At 36.2% G+C, this 18751-nt stretch overlaps 1 protein-coding gene across 1 annotated transcript in view; it reads left to right on the top strand.

Moving 5' to 3' along the window:
- LOC102984175 (disintegrin and metalloproteinase domain-containing protein 32) overlaps positions 1 to 18751 on the top strand; it is a 198371-nt gene that overhangs the window by 131208 nt on the left and 48412 nt on the right. Inside the window, exons 15-17 of the mRNA XM_028481958.1 lie at positions 1809 to 1914; positions 2273 to 2453; positions 6446 to 6529. Of these exons, the coding sequence (XP_028337759.1) occupies positions 1809 to 1914; positions 2273 to 2453; positions 6446 to 6529 (371 nt within the window). The remainder of the gene's footprint in view (positions 1 to 1808; positions 1915 to 2272; positions 2454 to 6445; positions 6530 to 18751) is intronic.

The following is an 18751-nucleotide window of genomic DNA, read 5'->3' as shown; positions in this document are numbered from 1 at the left end:
CCATATATATGCTGTCTACAAGAGACCCACTTCAGACCTAGGGACGCATACAGACTGAAAGTGAGGGGATGGAAAAAGATATTCCATGCAAATGGAAATCAGAAGAACGCTGGAGTAGCAATTTTCATATCAGACAAAATAGACTTTAAAATAAAGACTATTACAAGAGAAAAAAAATGGTGGAAAAAGATAGAATTAGGAGAAGGTAAAAAATTAAAGGGAATAGTGAGGAAAATGTAAATCATAGAAAGAGCTGTTAAATAGGAGAAACCTTCTTAATCTCAAAAGAAAATGGAGAAGGATTAGATGGGAATTAAGAGTGACTAAATATGGGACTTCCCTGGTGGCACAGTGGTTGAAAATCCGCCTGCCAATGCAGGGGGCACAGGTTCGAGCCGTGGTCCAGGAAGATCCCACATGCTGTGCAGCAACTAAGCCCATGCGCCACAATTACTGAGCCTGCGCTCTAGAGCCTGCGAGCCTAGAGCCCGTGCTCTGCAACAAGAGAAGCCACCGCAATGAGAAGCCTGCCCACCACAGTGCATGCTCGCCGCAACTTGAGAAAGCCCATGCACAGCAACGAAGACCCAACGCAACCAAAAATAAATAAATAATTAATTAAAAAAAGAGTGACTAAATAAACATCATCTTAATTAAGTTTCATAACAATCGACTGAGGTAGATATTATTACCTACTTTTATATTTTATAGATGGGCAGTTAGACTTAGCAAGGTTCATTTTGGAGACGGTAACTGTTACGTGGAATTCTAAGATGGCCCCCAATATTCTTCTGGTGTACATTTCTTGGATAATCCCCTCTCTGAGTTGGGGGAGAACCAGTGAATATATGATGGAATATCATTCCTATGATTAGATTATATAGTAAATATGAAGGAATTTTAAAGATGTAATCAAGGTCCATAATTAGTGAACTTTGAATTAATCAAAAGGGAGATCATTCTGAATGGGGCCTCACCTAATAATGTGAGCCTTTAGAAGATGGAAGATGTCAGAAGATTCTCTTGCTGGTTTGGCAGAAATAAGCTGCCATTGTTGTGAGAGGGCCATGTGATTAGGACCTGAGGGGCCAAGAGCAACCCCTGGCAGATAGTAAGACAATGGAGCAATGGGTGCAAAAAAATGAATTCTTCCAACGACCAGTGAGATTGGAAGAGGACTCCAGCCTCAAATGAGACTGTAACCCCAGCCAAGAACTTTATTTCAGCCTAGTGAGACCCTGAACAGAGAACCTGCTTGTGCTTTGCCAGGCTCCTGACTTACAGAAACTGTGACGTGGGTGTTGTTTTAAGGTGCGAATGTATTGGTAATTTTTTACACAATGATAAAAAAACTAATATAGTAATGAAGGAAAAATAGGTAAATTTATAGTTTGGCAATTTTGGTCCCTTCACTTCAGACTTTCTGAAGATATGAGGTTTCTTTAATGAGATTTTTTTATAAACCTGGCTTTTTATAAATTCCTACTCAGAATCTAGGAGAACAAGTACAGTTTTCTCTCTCTTGTCTTCTTTCACAGAGCCCTCTCAAGGTTTACACTTCTGTAGCTCTCCCCTATCCTCATAATATCTTTTGTGATGGAAATGACTGAAAATGAAGTAAAAGGAGAAATAACCATGAGCATTACTTTTCACTTTAATCATTTCTCTTTTCTTACAAAGTCACTAGGAAACTTTTGAATAGATGATAATAATAGAGAAAAAAGCATACGAAACATAAATATATGAGGAAATTGAGGAAGATGGAAAAAAAGGAAGTTTTAATCCAAATATATTTCTAACTTTGACAGGTTCAAAAAATGCTCCATTTGCCTGCTATGAAGAAATACAGTCTCAAACTGATAGGTTTGGGAACTGTGGTAGAGAAAGAAGCAGATATAAATTTTGTGCATGGAGGTATGCTATGCAAATATTAAAGATACTTCTCTTATGTTCTGTAAGATTCTGTTTTTAGTTTTTCTCTATATATGTCATTCATTCCAGTGGTTTCAAGGATCACATGTGTATGGGAGTAAATCTGAAATCAAAATCTCTAGCCTTGGCATCTTTCTTGTGCTACAGGCTTATTAAGCCCGTATCAGTGGCTTTACTTTTTACTTTAAATGTTAGCATTAAAGTGTTACATTTTCCTTAGATATATTGCCATAAATGGAGAACCATTGTTTATTTTTACTTTTTTGTCAAAGAAAGCAAACTGATGCATTCCTAACAAATGCCTAATGCATAATAATCATATAATTTATTATGTTTGCAGGAATCTTATATGTGGCAGATTAATTTGCACCTACCCCTTTCAAACTCCTTTCCTTCGAGATGGTGCTTCTGTGATTTATGCTTTTGTACGAAATACTGTATGTATAACTATGCACTACACAACGACGGGTAGAGAAGATCCAATGATGGTCAAAAGTGGCTCTATTTGTGATACTGGGAGGGTAAATGACTTAAAATCTATTTTTAAAAAATCTAGTTATATTAATTCCTTTAATAAATGTTGCAGTTAATTACTAGTGCTTTGTAAACTTAAATATTTGGCTAAGGAGAAAATGAATAAGCTTCAATTGGTCTCTGAGGGAAATGAGAGTTGTTTGATCCCTGTTAGAATTTCGGTGTTGTGAGCAAGGAAAATCCAAGTGTTCTGGGGCTGGAGTGGGAAAGAGAGAAATCTTGGGAATACTTGTACTTGTAGTTAAATATTCCATAACATGGAAATTCACTTTTCTTCTTGGAGAAGAAAGAAGAAATCCCACTTAGTAATATATGTCTCTTTGCGGCCCAGTAGATAAGAGCACAACTTAGATGGGGCTGCTAAGAATCAGTCTTCACCTCTTAGTTTTTGACATTTTGCAAGTTACCTAACCAGTCTGAGATATCACAACTGTATGTAAAGTGGGGATAATAATAACATTTACTCTATGGAGTTATTGCAAAGATTAAATGAGATAATAGTATAAAGTGCTTAGCACAATGCCCAGCACATAGTAAGAGCTAAATATAGGTTGGCTATTACTATTTATTGTTATTATAATTTGTTATCTATGAGACCAACCAACCAAATCTGGAGAAAACATAGAGGGAATAAATTTACTTCAAAATCTCTACGTTCTAAAAGAAGTTGTTAGAAATACCACGGAGACCAAGAACTGATGAGAAGACTGAACACGTTAAAGGCTTAAAAGGGTTAGGGTGTTGGGGTTTAGAAAGGGTTTTGTGAGGCCATTTCTCTGAGGAGTGTTGTGATTTCATGTTTGAAAGGAAATCATTTTCACATACATTATTTCATTTTAACCTTGAAACAAATCTCAAATAGTTTAGAAAAAGTATTATTGTACTCATTTAAGAAAACTGCAACTTAGGGAAGTTGATATTGCTAGAAATAAGGGAGTTGGGAATACATCCTTAATCCTCTGATTATTATATTTATACTTAAAAGGATTAATATTTGGATGTTTAATACATTCCATAATAGAATGTTAGATATCTGTAGTATATTTTAATGAAAACTTCTAATATCTTTCTTAGGAACTCGAATAATAGTGCATATTTAGTGAAAACTCCTGATTTTTTTTTTTTTTTTTTCGGTACGCGGGCCTCTCACTGTTGTGGCCTCTCCCGTTGCGGGGCACAGGCTCCGGACGTGCAGGCTCAGCAGCCATGGCTCACGGGCCCAGCCGCTCGCGGCATGTGGGATCTTCCCGGACCGGGGCACGAACCCGTGTCCCCTGCATCAGCAGGCGGACTCTCAACCACTGCGCCACCAGGGAAGCCCCAAAACTCCTGATTATTGAATTAATTTTCTTTTTATGCAAACTTTCGATATGTGCAGTAATACAGAATATTATTTAAACTGTGCTCTTAGGGATGGTTTTGTTAGATTTCAGGCTATTGTAATTAAAAGTGATTTTTTGATTATGATTTTTTTTATGTCTTGTTTCATTTGTTTCTCCCATTTCCCTGCCCTGAATCATTTTTTGGGACTGTTTTTAAAGAACAATTTTAGATTCACAACAAAATGGAAAGGATGTTAGAGGGATTTCCTACATGCCCTCTTGGCCCCACACAGGCATGTCTTCCCCGTTACTAACATCGCCCACCAGTGTGGTACAGTTGTTACAATTGATCAACCTACATTGACACATGCTTATCTCACAAAGAAAATAGTTTACATAAAGCTATTGTACATCCTATTAGTTTCTGACCTATATTATTTTCCTTCTCTCTTAAGAACTTCTTTTAACATGTTTTGCAAGACAGCTCTCTTGGCGAAAATTCCCTCCATTTTTGTGTGTCTGAAGTCTTTATCTCTCTTTCACTTTTGAAGGATAATTTTGCGGTATATAGAATTCTAGGTTGGGGATTTTTTTCTGTCAATACTTTAAATATTTTACTCCATTCTTCTGACTGCCTGGTTTCTGAGGAGAAGTTAGATGTAATTCTTATCTTTGTTCCTCTATAGGTAAGGTTTTTTAAAAAATTTTTTGCTCTTTTCAGGATTTATTCTTTGATTTTCTGTTTGAACACAATATGCCTAGGTGTAGGGGTTTGTTAGTTAGTTTGTTTGTTTGGCATTTATTCTGCTTATTGTTTTCTGAGATTCCTGGAACTGTGGTTTGGTGTCTGACATTAATTTGGGGGAAATCCTTAGTCATTATTGTTTCAAATATTTCTTCTGTTCCTTTTTCTTTTTCTTCTGGCATTTCCATTACATATACGTTATACCTTTTGTAGTTGTCCCACAGTCCTTGGATATTCTGTGTTATTTTTTTCTTTGTTCTTTTTGCTTTTTCATTTTCAAGGATTCTATTGATATATCCTCTAGCTCAGAGATTCTTCCCTCAGCTATGTCCAGTGTACTAATAAGCCCATTAAAGGCATTTATTCATTTTTGTTACAGTGGTTTTTTTTTTCATTCCAGCATTTATTTTTATTTTTTTCTTAGGATTGCTGTCTCTCTGCTTCCATCTCCCATCTGTTCCTGCATACTGTCTACTTCATCTATTAGAACCCTTAGCATATTAATTATAGTTGTTTTAAACTCCTGGTCTGATAATTTCAGTATACCTGACATGTATGGTTCTGATACTTTCTCCGTTTTTACAATTGTGTTTTTTAGCTTTTAGCATAACCTAATCTGTTTTCTTGAGAGCTGGGCATGATGAACCAGATAAAAGAACTGCTGTAAATAGAACTTTAGAAATGTGGTGGTGAGGTATTTTGGGAAGGGGAAGTGTTCTTTAGTCCTCTGAACAGGTCTGAGTCTTTCAGTGAAACTGTGCCTCTGGACTGTGAACTTCACAAGTGTTTCTCACGTTTTTTCTTCTCCCTTAGATGGGACAGGATGGCTGCAGTGGGCTGGAGTTGGGTATTTCTCTTCTTACACATGGAAGGCTAGAGCTGACTGAAATTGGGTATTTCCCTTCCCTCAGATCAGTTAGGCTCTGATAAAACATCACCAGATTAGGCTCTAGTTAACTAGTTTCTCCTGAGGGCAAGCCTTGTTAAGAACAGAGTGCTCTGGCTACTTCAAAATGGTTCCTTTTCCCCTCCTCCTGCCAGGATACAAGAAATTTTTTTCTCTAATGTTTACTGTGAGAACCTGGCCGAGCTCCTGGATGTACATCTCACAAAACTGTGGGGCTCTCCTGGAGTTCCTGACTCTCAGAGATGTCTTTATTGAGCCTCCAGCAATTCATCAATTACAGTTCAGGCTTTCCTACCCTGGCACAGGTACCTGAGGAGGTTTCCACTTGTGAACCTTTTCTCTGGTAAGCTGTGACTCCCTGTGTTCACTTCTCTGTCTCTCCAATTTGGGGACAGTGGTTTGCCCCAAAATCACTTCTTTTATGGATCCTAAAAGAGTTGTTGCTTCTTCAGTCTGTTCAACTTTTTACTTGTTGTTAGGATGGAGTGTCAACTTCCAAACTCTTTAGATGGGGAACCGAATACCAGAAGCCTGAATCATTTCTTTAAAATTTATTTTAAAAAATAGACTTTATTTTTTAGGGAAGTTTTAGGTTCACATCAAAGGTTGCAGAGAGTACAGGGAGTTCCCATAACCACTTACCCCACAGAAGTGCAGACACCTACACTATCCACAGTCCTACACTATTACATCATCCTCACCCAAAGTCCATAGTTTACATAAGACTTATTGGAAAAATCCCCAAATATTTGTAGCTTACACTACACATTTCTAAATAAGACTTATGCCAAAGGAGAACTCTCAAGAGAAATTGAAAAATATTTTTAATTAAATGAAAATGAAAATAAACATATAAAAATTTGTGGGTTACAGCAAAAGCAGTACTTAATGGAAATTACTGCATTGAATGGCTGTGGTCTTATGTTATAAAATTACTGATGGTAATGTTACAATAACTGGACTCCTCTAACTCAGAAAAAAATTTTTGTATGTGTTTTTCTCTAGATTTGTGTAAATCGTGAATGTGTAGAATCAAGGACACTTGCAGACAGATCATATGATTGTTCACTAAAGTGCAATGGACATGGAGTAAGTAAGCACATGATTCATGTTTTCCCAAATCACCTCTCTTGGACACTTTTCAGCATCATTTGTTAATTTATTCAACATTTATTGGGTTCCTACTGTGTGCTAGGACATGTTGTATCTACTTAAAATGTGGGGCTGAATTGGGTTACTAAATTTGTAGCCATATGTTTTAGAGGACATTGTACAGAATTAAATTGCTGATGACTCTAACAAATTTATTATTACAGTTGGGCACTTTTCAGAGGTATTAAATATTCCAATAAATACATTAACCTGTTCGTTATGGGAAGATAATTAAGCTAAAGTTTGTGTGTCTGTGAACACATAGGGTGAGGGAAAACTATTGGTTTTATCCCTAATTTTGTAATAGACTTTTTTTTTTCCCCAGTGAAGCCAATTTACTTCCCATACCAAAAAAGTAAAAGTGCAGTGGATAGAAGGTTGGATTGTTGATCTCAAGTGATAGTAGAACACCCCTATTTTATTTTTTTTCATTTAAAAAAAAATTGGAGTATAGTTGATTTACAATGTTGTGTTAGTTTCAGGTGTACAGCAAAGTGGATCAGTTATACATATACATATATCTGTTCTTTTTTAGATTTTTTTCCCATATAGGTTATTATAGAATACTAAGTAGAGTTCCCTGTGCTATACAGTAGGTCCTTATTAGTTATCTATTTTATATACAGTAGTGTGTGTATGTTAATCCCAAACACTTAATTTATCCCTCCCCCACCTCCTTTCGCCTTTGGTAACCATAAGTTTGTTTTCTACATCTGTAACTCTTTCTCTTTTGTAAATAAGTTCATTTGTACCATTTTTCAGATTCCACACATAGGCAATATCATATGATATTTGTCTTTCTCTCTCTGACTTACTTCACTTAGTATGATAATCCCTAGGTCCACCCATGTTACTGCAAATGGCATTATTTCATTCTTTATTATGGCTGAGGAATATTCCATTGTATATATGTACCACATCTTCTTTATCCACTCTGCTGTTGATGGACATTTAGGTTGCTTCCATGCCTTTGCTATTGTAAATAGTGCTGCAGTGAATATTGGGCTGCATGTATTTTTTCTTTCTTTTTAAAACTTTTAATTTTATATTGGAATATAGTTGATTAACAATGTTGTGTTAGTTTCAGATGTACAGCAAAGTGTTTCAGTCACACATATACATGTATCTCTTCTTTTTCAAATTATTTCCCCATTTAGGTTGTTACATAATATTGAGCAGAGTTCCCTGTGCTATACAGTAGGTCGTTGTTGGTTATCCATTTTAAATATAGCAGTGTGTACATGTCAATCCCCAACTGCCTAACTATCCCTTCCCCCCACCCTTCCCCACCGGTAACCATAAGTTCATTCTCTAAGTCTGTGAGTGTTTCTATTTTATAAATAAGTTCATTTGTATCATTTCTTTTTTGATTCTGCATATAAGCAATATCATATTTCTCTTTCTCTGTCTGACTTACTTCACTCAGCATGACAGTCTCTAGGTCCATCCATGTAGCTGCAAATAGCATTATTTCATTCCTTTTAATGGCTGAGTAATATTCCATTGTAAATATGTACTACAACTTCTTTATCTACTTCTCTTTTGATGGACATTTAGGTTGCTTCCATGTCTTGGCTGTTGTAAATAGTGCTGCAGTGAACACTGGGGTGCATGTATCCTTTCGGACCATGTTTTTCTCCAGATATATGTCCAGGAGTGGGATTGCAGGATCTTATGGTAGCTCTATTTTTAGTTTTTTAAGGAACCGCCATACTGTTCTCCATAGTGGCTGCACCAATTTACATTGACACCAACAGTGTAGGAGGGTTCCCTTCTCTCCACACCCTGCTGCATTTATTATTTGTGGATTTTTTTTTGATGAAAACCATTTTGCCTGGTTTTGAGGTGATGTCTCTTTGTAGTTTTGATTTGCATTTCTCTAATAATTAGCGATGTTGAACTTCTTTTCATGTGCCTCTTGGCCATCTGTATGTTGTCTTTGGAGAAATGTCTATTTAGGTCTTCTGCCCATGTTTTGATTGGGTTGTTTTCTTTTGATGATATTGTTGCACGAGCTGTTTGTAAATTTTGGAGACTAATCCCTTGTTGGGCACATCATTGGCAAATATTTGCTCCCATTCTATGGGTTGTCTTTTTGTTTTGTTTATGGTGTCCTTTGCTGTGCAAAAGCTTTTGAGCTTAATTAGGTCCCATTTGTTTATTTTTGTTTTTATTTCCATTACTCTAGGAGACAGACCCCCAAAAATATTAGTGCAATTTACGTCAAAGAGTGTTCTGCCTATGTTTTCCTCTAGGAGTTTTATAGTGTCTGGCCTTATATTTAGGTCTTTAATCCATTTTGAATTTGTGTGTGTGTGTGTGTGTGTGTGACTTCTCTTTTGATGGACATTTAGGTTGCTTCCATGTCTTGGCTGTTGTAAATAGTGCTGCAGTGAACACTGGGGTGCATGTATCCTTTCGGACCATGTTTTTCTCCAGATATATGTCCAGGAGTGGGATTGCAGGATCTTATGGTAGCTCTATTTTTAGTTTTTTAAGGAACCGCCATACTGTTCTCCATAGTGGCTGCACCAATTTACATTGACACCAACAGTGTAGGAGGGTTCCCTTCTCTCCACACCCTGCTGCATTTATTATTTGTGGATTTTTTTTTGATGAAAACCATTTTGCCTGGTTTTGAGGTGATGTCTCTTTGTAGTTTTGATTTGCATTTCTCTAATAATTAGCGATGTTGAACTTCTTTTCATGTGCCTCTTGGCCATCTGTATGTTGTCTTTGGAGAAATGTCTATTTAGGTCTTCTGCCCATGTTTTGATTGGGTTGTTTTCTTTTGATGATATTGTTGCACGAGCTGTTTGTAAATTTTGGAGACTAATCCCTTGTTGGGCACATCATTGGCAAATATTTGCTCCCATTCTATGGGTTGTCTTTTTGTTTTGTTTATGGTGTCCTTTGCTGTGCAAAAGCTTTTGAGCTTAATTAGGTCCCATTTGTTTATTTTTGTTTTTATTTCCATTACTCTGGGAGACAGATCGAAAAAGATATTGCTTTGATTTATGTCAGAGAGTATTCCACCTATGTTTTCTTTTAAAAGAGTTTTACAGTGTCCTCTCGCACATTTAGGTCTAATCCATTTTGAGCTTATTTTTGTGTATGGTGTTAAAGAATGTTCTAATTTCATTTTTTTACACGTAGCTGTCCAGTTTTCACAGCACCATTTATTGAAGCAACTGTTTTTCCTCTATTGTATAGTCTTGCCTCCTTTGTCGCAAATTAATTGACCATAGGTGCATGGGTTTATTTCTGGGCTTTCTGTCCTGTTCCATTGGTCTATAAGTCTGTCTTTGTGCCAGTACCATACTGTTTTGATGACTGTAACTTTATAGTATAGTCTGAAGTCAGGGAGCTGATTCCTCCAGCTTTGTTTTTCTTTCTCAAGGTTGCTTTGGCTCTCCAGGGTCTTTGTGTTTCCATACAGATTTTAAGATTTTTTGTTGTTGTTCTAGGTCTGCAAAATATGCCATTGGTATTTTGATAGGGATTGCATTGAGTCTGTAGATTGCCTTGGGTAGTATAGTCATTTTGACAATATTTATTCTTCCAATCAAAGAACATGGTATATCTTTCCATCTGTTTGTGTCATATTCGATATTGTGCATCAGCATCTTACAGTTTTCGGAGTACAGGTCTTTTGCCTCCTTAGGTATGTTTACTCCCAGGTATTTTATTCTTTTTGATGTGATGGTTAATGGAATTGTTTCCTTATTTTCTCTTTCTGGTCTTTTGTTGTTAGTGTATAGAAATACAACAGATTTCTATGTATAAATTTTGTATCCTGCAGCTTTACTGCATTCATTGATGAACTCTAGTAGTTTTCTGGTAGCACCTTTAGGATTTTCTATGTGTGGTACCATATCATCTGCAAATAGTGACAGTTTTACTTCTCTTCCAATTTATATTCCTTTTATTTCATTTTCTTCTCTGATTGCTATGGTTAGGACTTCCAAAACTATGTTGAATAATAGTGATGAGAGTGGACATCCTTGTCTTATTCCTGATCTTAGAGGAAATGCTTTCAGCTTTTCACCGTTGAGTATGATGTTAGCTGTGGGCTTGTCATATATTGCCTTTATTATGTTCAGGTATATTCCCTCCATGCCCACATCCTGAAGAGTTTTTATCATAAATGGGTGTTGAATTTTGTCAAAGGCTTTTTCTGGATTTATTGAGATGATCATATAGTTTTTATTCTTCAATTTGCTAATGTGGTGTATCACACTGATTGATTTGTGGATTCTGAAAAATCCTTGCATCCCTGGGATATATCCCACTTGATCATGATATATGATTCTTTGAATGTTTTGTTGGATTTGATTTACTAGTATTTTATTGAGGATTTTTGCATCTATGTTCATCAGTGATACTGGCCTGTAATTTTCTTTTTATGTGATATCTTTGTCTGGTTTTGGTATTGGGGTGATGGTGCCCTCACAGAATGAGTTTGGGAGTCTTCCTTCCTCTGCAGTTTTCTGGAAGAGTTTCAGAGAGTAGGTGTTGACTCTTCTCTAAATGTTTGGTAGAATTTGCTTGTGAAGCCATCTGGTCCTGGACTTTTGTTTGTTGGGAGTTTTTTACTTACAGTTTCAATTTTAGAACTTGTGATTGGTCTGTTCATATTTTCTATTTCTTCCTGGTACAGTCTTGTCCATTTCTTCTAGGTTTTCCATTTTATTGGTCTGTATAGTCTCTTATGATCCTTTGTATTTCTGTGGTGTCAGTTGTAACTTCTTTTTCTTTTCTAATTTTATTGATTTGAGACCTCTCCTTTTTTTTTCTTTTCCTTGGTAAGACTGGCTAAAGGTTTATCAATTTTGTTTATCTTTTCAAAGAACCAGCTTTTAGTTTCATAGATATTTTCTACTGTCTCTTTGCTCTGATTTCATTTATTTATGCTCTGATCTTTATGATTTATTTCTTTCTACTAACTTTGGGTTTTGTTTCTTCTCCTTTCTCTAGTTGCTTTAGGTGTAAGGTTAGGTTGCTTACTTGAGATTTTTTTTCCCTTCTGTATGACTGTATTGCTATAAACTTTCAATATTTAGTTTTATGAGATGTTTGTATATTTTGGAAATTAAGCCCTTGTTGGTCACATGGTTTGCAGATATTTTTTCCCATTCTGTAGGTTTTCTTTTCATTTTGTTGATGGTTTCTTTTGCTGTGCCAAAGCTTGTAAGTTTGATTAGGTTTCATTTGTTTATTTTGTTTCTATTTCTATTGTCTTGGGAGACTGACCTAAGAAAACATTGGTACGCTGTATGTCAGAGAATGTTTTGCCTGTTATCTCTTCTAGGCTTATGTTTAAGTGTTTAAGGCATTTCAAGTTTAATTTTTTTTATGGTTTGAGGCTGTGTTCTAACTTCATTCATTACATGAAGCTGTCCAACTTTCCCAGCACCACTTGCTGAAGAGACTGTCTTTTTTCCCATGGTATATTCTTGCCTCCTTTGTCAAAGATTAATTGACTGTAACTGTGTGGGTTTATTTCTGGGCTCTCTATTCTGTTGCATTGATTGATATATCTGTTTTTTTTGCCAATTCCACACTGTTTTGATTACTGTGGCTTGGTAATATTGTCTGAAGTCTGGGAGGGTTATGCCTCCTGCTTTGTTCTTTTTCCTTAGGGTTGCTTTGGCAATATTGAGTCTTCTATGATTCCTTATAAATTTTAGGGTTATTTGTATTTTCTTACTATATGCATTTATTGCTATAAACTTCTAAGAGCTGCTTTTACAGAACCCCAGTTTTTGTCTGTGTTGTTTCCATTTTTATTTGTTTTGAGATTTTTTAAATGTCCTTTTTAATTTCTTTCTTGACCTATTGGTTGTTCAGGAGTGTGTTGTTTAATTTCTACATGTTTGTGAATTTTCCAGCTTTCCTGCTGTTGATTTCTAGTTTCATATCATGTTGGTCAAGTAGATACTTTGTATGTTTTAAATTTTCTTAAATTTGCTGAAATTTGTATTGTGGCTTATATGACCTATCCTTGGTAATGTTCCATGTACACTTGAGAAGAATATGTATTCTGCTGCTCTTGGGTGGATTGTTCTATATATATCTGTTAGGTCAATTTGGTATAAAGTATAGCTCAGGTCCAGCATTTCTTTGTGATTTTTTTGTCTGGATTATCTTTCCATTGTTGAAAGTGGAGTATTGAAGTGTCTTATATTATTGTCTTGTTGTCAATTTCTCCTTTCAGTATTTGCTTAGTATATTAGGTGCTCTGATGTTGGGTGTGTATATTCACAATTGTTATATCTTGCAGAGTTGACCGCTTTATAATTATATAATGATCTTCTTTTTGTCTTGTTACCATTTTTTGGCTTAAAGCCTTTTTTGGTCTGATATAAGTATAGCTACCCCCTCTTTCTTTTGGGTTCCATTTACATGGGATATTTTTACATCTCTTTACTTTGAGGCTATGTGATTCTCTTGAAGGCAGACTTAGTTGGGTCTTGTTTTTTCATCCATTCAGCCACTCTGACCTTTGATTGATTAATTAATTTCATGTATTAGGGTAACTATTTATATGTAAGTACTTAGTAATGCCATCTCTTTCATTACTTTTTGGCTGGTTTTTTGTTGTTTGTTTGTTTTAGTTCCCTTATTCTTTTTTTCCTTCTCTTCTTGCCTACCTTTATGAATTCATGATTTTCCATGGTGGTATGCTATGATTGCCCTCTGTTTATCCTTTGTGAATCTACTATAGGTTTTTGCTTTGTGGTTACCATGAGGTTTACATAAAGCATCTTATAGATAAAACAGTCCATTTTAAGCTGATTGTAACTTAACTTTGATCACACACAAAAGCTTTACCCTACTATCTCCCCCTTTTTTGTTTTTGGTGTCATAATTTACCTCTTTTCATATTGTGCATGCATTAGCAAATTATAGTAATTATAGTTATTTTAATACTTTTTCCCTTTAACCTGTATACTATGTTCAGTAGTTAACACACCATTCCCTTACAGATTAGTTTTTAAAATCTGTGTATTATTTACCTTTATGAGTGTGTTGTATGTTTTCATGTTACTAATTATCATCTTTTTATTTCAGGTGGAAGAAATTCTTTCAGCATTTCTTGTAAGGCAGGTATAGTGGTGATGAATTTCCTCAGTTCTTGTTTGTCTCGGAGAGTTTTTATTTCTCTTTTACTATTGAAGGATATGTTTGCCAGTTAAAGTATTCTTGACTGACTTTTTTATTCTTTTGACACACTGAATATATCATTTTATTCTGTCCTGGCCTGTACCTACTGGGTTTCTATTTGTAGATTACAATCATTGCTTTTCACTTGCTTTATTTTACGATTCTCTCTTTGTCTTTGATTTTTGTCAATGTAATTATAATACATCTTGGAGAAGGTCATTTTGCATTGAGATAATGGAGTGGTCTATTCGCTTTGTGACTGGATGTTTCAGTCTCTCCCAGGTTTGGGAAGTTCTCAGCTATTATTTTTTTAAATAGATTCTCTGCCCCCTTTTCTCTCTGTTTTCCTTTTGGAACTCCAATTATTCTAGTATCTGTATGTTTGATGGTTTCCCATAGATCACATATGATCTGTTTCCTCTTTTTCAGTATTTTTTCTTTGGCTTCACTGACTGAGTTATTTAAAAATTCCTGTCCTTTAGATCACTAATTCTATCTTCTGTTTGGTCTCTTCTGCTGTAGATGACCTATTGCATTTTTCTTTTTATTTATTTAATACTCATCTCTAGAATTTCTTTTTGGTTCTTTTTTATCGTTTCTACCTTTTTGTTAAATTTCTCATTTTATCCACGTGTTTATCCTGATTTTATTGACTTGTATGTCTGTTGATTCTTGTAGGCAGTTGAGTTTGTAAAAACAGCTAGTTTGAATTCTTTATCAGCTAAATTGCTAAATTCTGTATCTTTGTGTTCAGTTACTGGAGTATTACTCTTATCTTTTGGTAATGACATACTTCCTTGATTCTTTATATTCCTTGCAATTTTGCATTGCTTTTTAAATATTTGAAATAGTAGTCACCTCCTTAAATCTTTACTAGTTGTCTTCAGGTGGGAGATTTTTTTCACTGGTCTTGCTTATGTCTAGGTCTTTCTCCAACTTTTATGGATATCTCTGCTCCACATTTCTTGTTCCATTTTGTGGCAGAATTTTAAGTTTGTGTGTCTTCTTTGGTTCTTAAAAACTCACTAAACCAGCTGCTGGAAACCTCTCTCGTTTTCCAGAAGGTGTGCTACAGCTCATGTTTGTGCTTTCTCCTTTGCCCAAGGACACTGGCCTGATTTTCTCAGGACACCCCATGTCTACCAGACCTTGCTCTTGCCACTGAACTGAAATGTGCATACAAAGAGCAGGCCAAAAAGTGAGGGGAGTTGTTGGTTTAGCACTTGGGACATTGGAGGTGCCTGTGGGTCAGGTGGTGATGAGATCCTTGGGTGAAGTTCTCCCAGCACCTCATGGACAGGCTTTCTGCTGGAGTACTGAAAGCATTCATCAGGAACCATGTCCCTTTAATGCCCTTTGATATTCTTATCTACCTCTTTCCTGATATCTGTCCCCCAGTCATAGAGGTGCTGTCTCAGTACTCTGGGTGCTATGGGAAAGAAATAGATTTCTCCAGCTATGACCTGTATAGCTGGGTTAGCTTTGCACTCACTCACTGCTTTCCCTTTCCCCTGAGAGGTCACTGCTGGCTAATTCAGCCCCATGCTGTGTCACATTGACAGAGGGGTGGTGCTGGCAAAGTTACTCTTACCCTTTCCAATGTGTCCAAACTTATTTATTTATATATTTGCTCCAAAGGAATTCAGGCATCTATTACCAGGAAGGTCAGACTTCTTCAAGGCTCTCTTGTCCGTGAGTGTCTGCCCAAGTCAGCACTCTCCAAGTTTTCCCTGACTACAACCAAGAGAGGCTGAGGCCTATTCACTGGCTCCTGCTTCTTCCACAGCCTATACTGAGATCTGTCTGCCTATTACCTGATGCACAGGTGGGAAAGACTCCTCCTGGGTCCCTTGGTGTATGGTGCTTGATTCTACAACTTCCACAGAGGTGCTTTTGTTCATAGATTGATGCCAAAATTTAGTTGTTGAACAGAGGAGCCAAAAAGAGAGACATATTATGCAACCATGATGCTATCATTACTCCCAAAGTCAGTTTTATTTCTTCCTTTCCAATCTATGTACTTTTTATTTTCTCATCTTTTCTTCCAATATGATGTTAAAAAGGAATGGTGAGAGGGGACTTCCTTGCTTTCTTCCTGATCTTAGCAAGAAGGTTTCTAATCTTACCATTAAGCATAATATTATTGTAGGGTTTTTTTTTTAAGATATTCTTTATCAAGTTGAGGAAGTTTTCTTCTATTAACATTCTGATGATCTTTTATCATAAATGGCTATTCAATTTTGTCATATAATTTTCTGTAACTGTGGTATGATCATGTGATTTTTATTCTTTAGCCTATTGATTTATGATGGATTACATTAACTGATTTTCCAAATGTTGAACAATTCTTCCATACTTGAGACAAAATTCACTTGGTTGTGGTGTATATTTCTTATACGTTGTTGGAATTGATTTGCTAATATTTTGTTGAAGATTTTTGCATCTTCATTCATGAGAGATATCGGTCTGTCATTTTCTTTTCTTGTAATGTCTTTGTGTTTTGTGTTAGGGTAGTGCTGGCCTATAAAATGTGTTAAGAAGTATTCACTCTACTTCTAACTTCTGAAAGAAATTGTAGAGAATTAGTATGATTTCTTTCTTAAATGTTTGGTAGAATTCACCAGAAAATCCAGCTGGACCAATGCTTTTTGTTATGGAAGGTTATTAATTATTGATTCAATTTATTTAATAAATATAGGCTATTCATATTGTTTATTTTTGTGTGAATTTTGTCATATTTTGTCTTTCAAGGACTTGCTTTATTTCATCAGTGTTATCAAATTTGTTGGCCTAGAGTTTTTGATATTATTCCTTTTATTATGTTTTTAATGTCCATGGGATCTGTAGTGATGTCACCTCTTTCATGTCTGATATTAGTAATTTGTGTCTTCTCTCTTTTTTCTTAGCCCAGTTAGAATCTTCTCCATTTTATTGATCTTTTCAGAGAATCCACATTTGGTTTTGTTGATTTTCTCTATTGATTTTCTGTTTTCAAGTTCATTGATTTCTGCTCTGTTAATTATTTTTTATTTTCATACTGATACTAATTTACTGTTCATTTTCTAGTTCCATAAGGTAGAAGTTTAGATGATTGATTTTAGATCTTTCTTGTTTTCTTATGTATGCATTCAATGCTAGAAATTTTCCTTTAAGGACCTCTTTTGCTGCATCACATAGATTTGATAAACTGTATTTCCTCTTTCATTTAGTTCAACATATTTCAAAATTTCTCTTGATATTTCTTCTTTGACTCATGTGTTATGTCGAAGTGTGTTGTTTAATTTTCAAGTATTGGGGAAGTTTCCAGGTATTTTCCTAGTGCTGATTTCTAGTTTAAAGCCATTGTGATCTGAGAGCAGACGTTGTATGATTTCTCTTCTTTTAAATATTGGTAAGGTGTGTTTTCTGGCCCAGAATGTGGTCTATCTGGGTTCCATGTGAGAAGAGAAGAATGTATATTCTCCTGTTGTTAAATGAAGTAGTGAGTAGATGTTAATTATATCCAGTTGATTGATGGCGTTGTGGATTTCAACTGTGTCCTTACTGATTTTCTTCTTCCAGCTGGATCTGTCCATTCCTGACAGTGGGGTGTTGAAGTCTCCAACTATTACAGTAGATTCATCTGTTTCTCCTTGTGGTTGTACTGGTTTTTGCCTCACGTAGTTTGGGGCTCTTTTGTTAGGCACCTACACATTAATGATGTGCAGAAATGGTGCCAACTAGTATCCATCCCTGGAGAGTATCTCAGTAGGCCTTTAGATGTGTGCCAAACCAGAAGACAGCCTCTCAGGGTGAAGCTTCAAGACAAGCAAATAAGCCTGTTCGATAGAAAGGCCTGTGGTATATTTCAGTCTTCTGTCTTGGTGCTATGCCCTGGGGGTGGTTGCCAGCTCAAAACTGTCTTTCTGTTTATTACAACCCCCTGGGAATCATGGATGCAAGTCCCACTGGCCTCCAGAGCCAGGAGATCAAGGAGTATCCCCTAAGCAGGGATTGAAGAATCCTGGGTGCTACATGCTTGCACAAGCTCCTTCCTGGGAGATCCCAGTGACCTGTAAAGAGGCAGGGATAGAACACAAAGTAGGTGTCCACTGGCCTCTGTCTTTGGAGAGTATTTCAGTAGGCCCCTAGATGTGTTAAATTATATGCCTGCCCCTTAGGCCAGAGCTTTAAGATAAGCAAATATGCCTTTTACTGAGCATTTTAGCCTGCTGCCTCTGAAGTAGGCCCTGGAGAATACCAAGGTGAGTCTGCACAATCCCTTTAAGAACTGTTTCTTACTTCACTATAGCTTTGTAATTTTCTTTTTGTGTACATGTGTTGCCAGTTTTTCTGGTTTTGGTATCAGGGTGATGTTCGCTTTGTAAAATGAGTTAGGAAGCATTCCCTCCTCTTCAGTTTTTTGGAAGAGTTTGAGAAGGATGGGTATTAAATCTTCTCTGAATGTTTGATAGAAATCACTTGTGAAGCCATATGGTCCTGGATTTTTGTTTTGGGGAGCTTTTTGATTACTGTTTCAATTTCTGTACTAGTGATCGGCCTTGCAGATTTTCAGTTTTTTCATAAATCAGTCTTGAAAGATTGTATGATTCTAAGAATATGTCCATTTATTAAATTTAAATTTATTTATTTTTTAACATCTTTATTGGAGTGTAATTGCTTTACAATGGTGTGTTAGTTTCTGCTGTATCACAAAGTGAATCACCTATACATATACATATATCCCCATCTCCCTTCCCTCTTGCATCTCCCCTCCGCCCTCCCTATCCCACCCCTCTAGGTGGGAACAAAGCACCAAGCTGATCTCTCTGTGCTATGCAGCTGCTTCCCACTAGCTATCTGTTTTACATTTGGTAGTGTATACGTGTCCATAACACTCTCTCATTTCGTCCCAGCTTACCCTTCCCCTCCCCATGTCCTCAAGTCCATTCTCTACATCTGTGTCTTTACTCCTGTCCTTCCCCTAGGTTCTTCAGAACTTTTTTTTTTTTT

Source organism: Physeter macrocephalus, chromosome 20, assembly GCF_002837175.3.
Source record: "Physeter macrocephalus isolate SW-GA chromosome 20, ASM283717v5, whole genome shotgun sequence".
NCBI classification, from domain to species: Eukaryota; Metazoa; Chordata; class Mammalia; order Artiodactyla; family Physeteridae; genus Physeter; species Physeter macrocephalus.
Note: the sequence above shows the minus strand (reverse complement) of the source record. Positions and strands in the feature narration are given on the sequence as shown.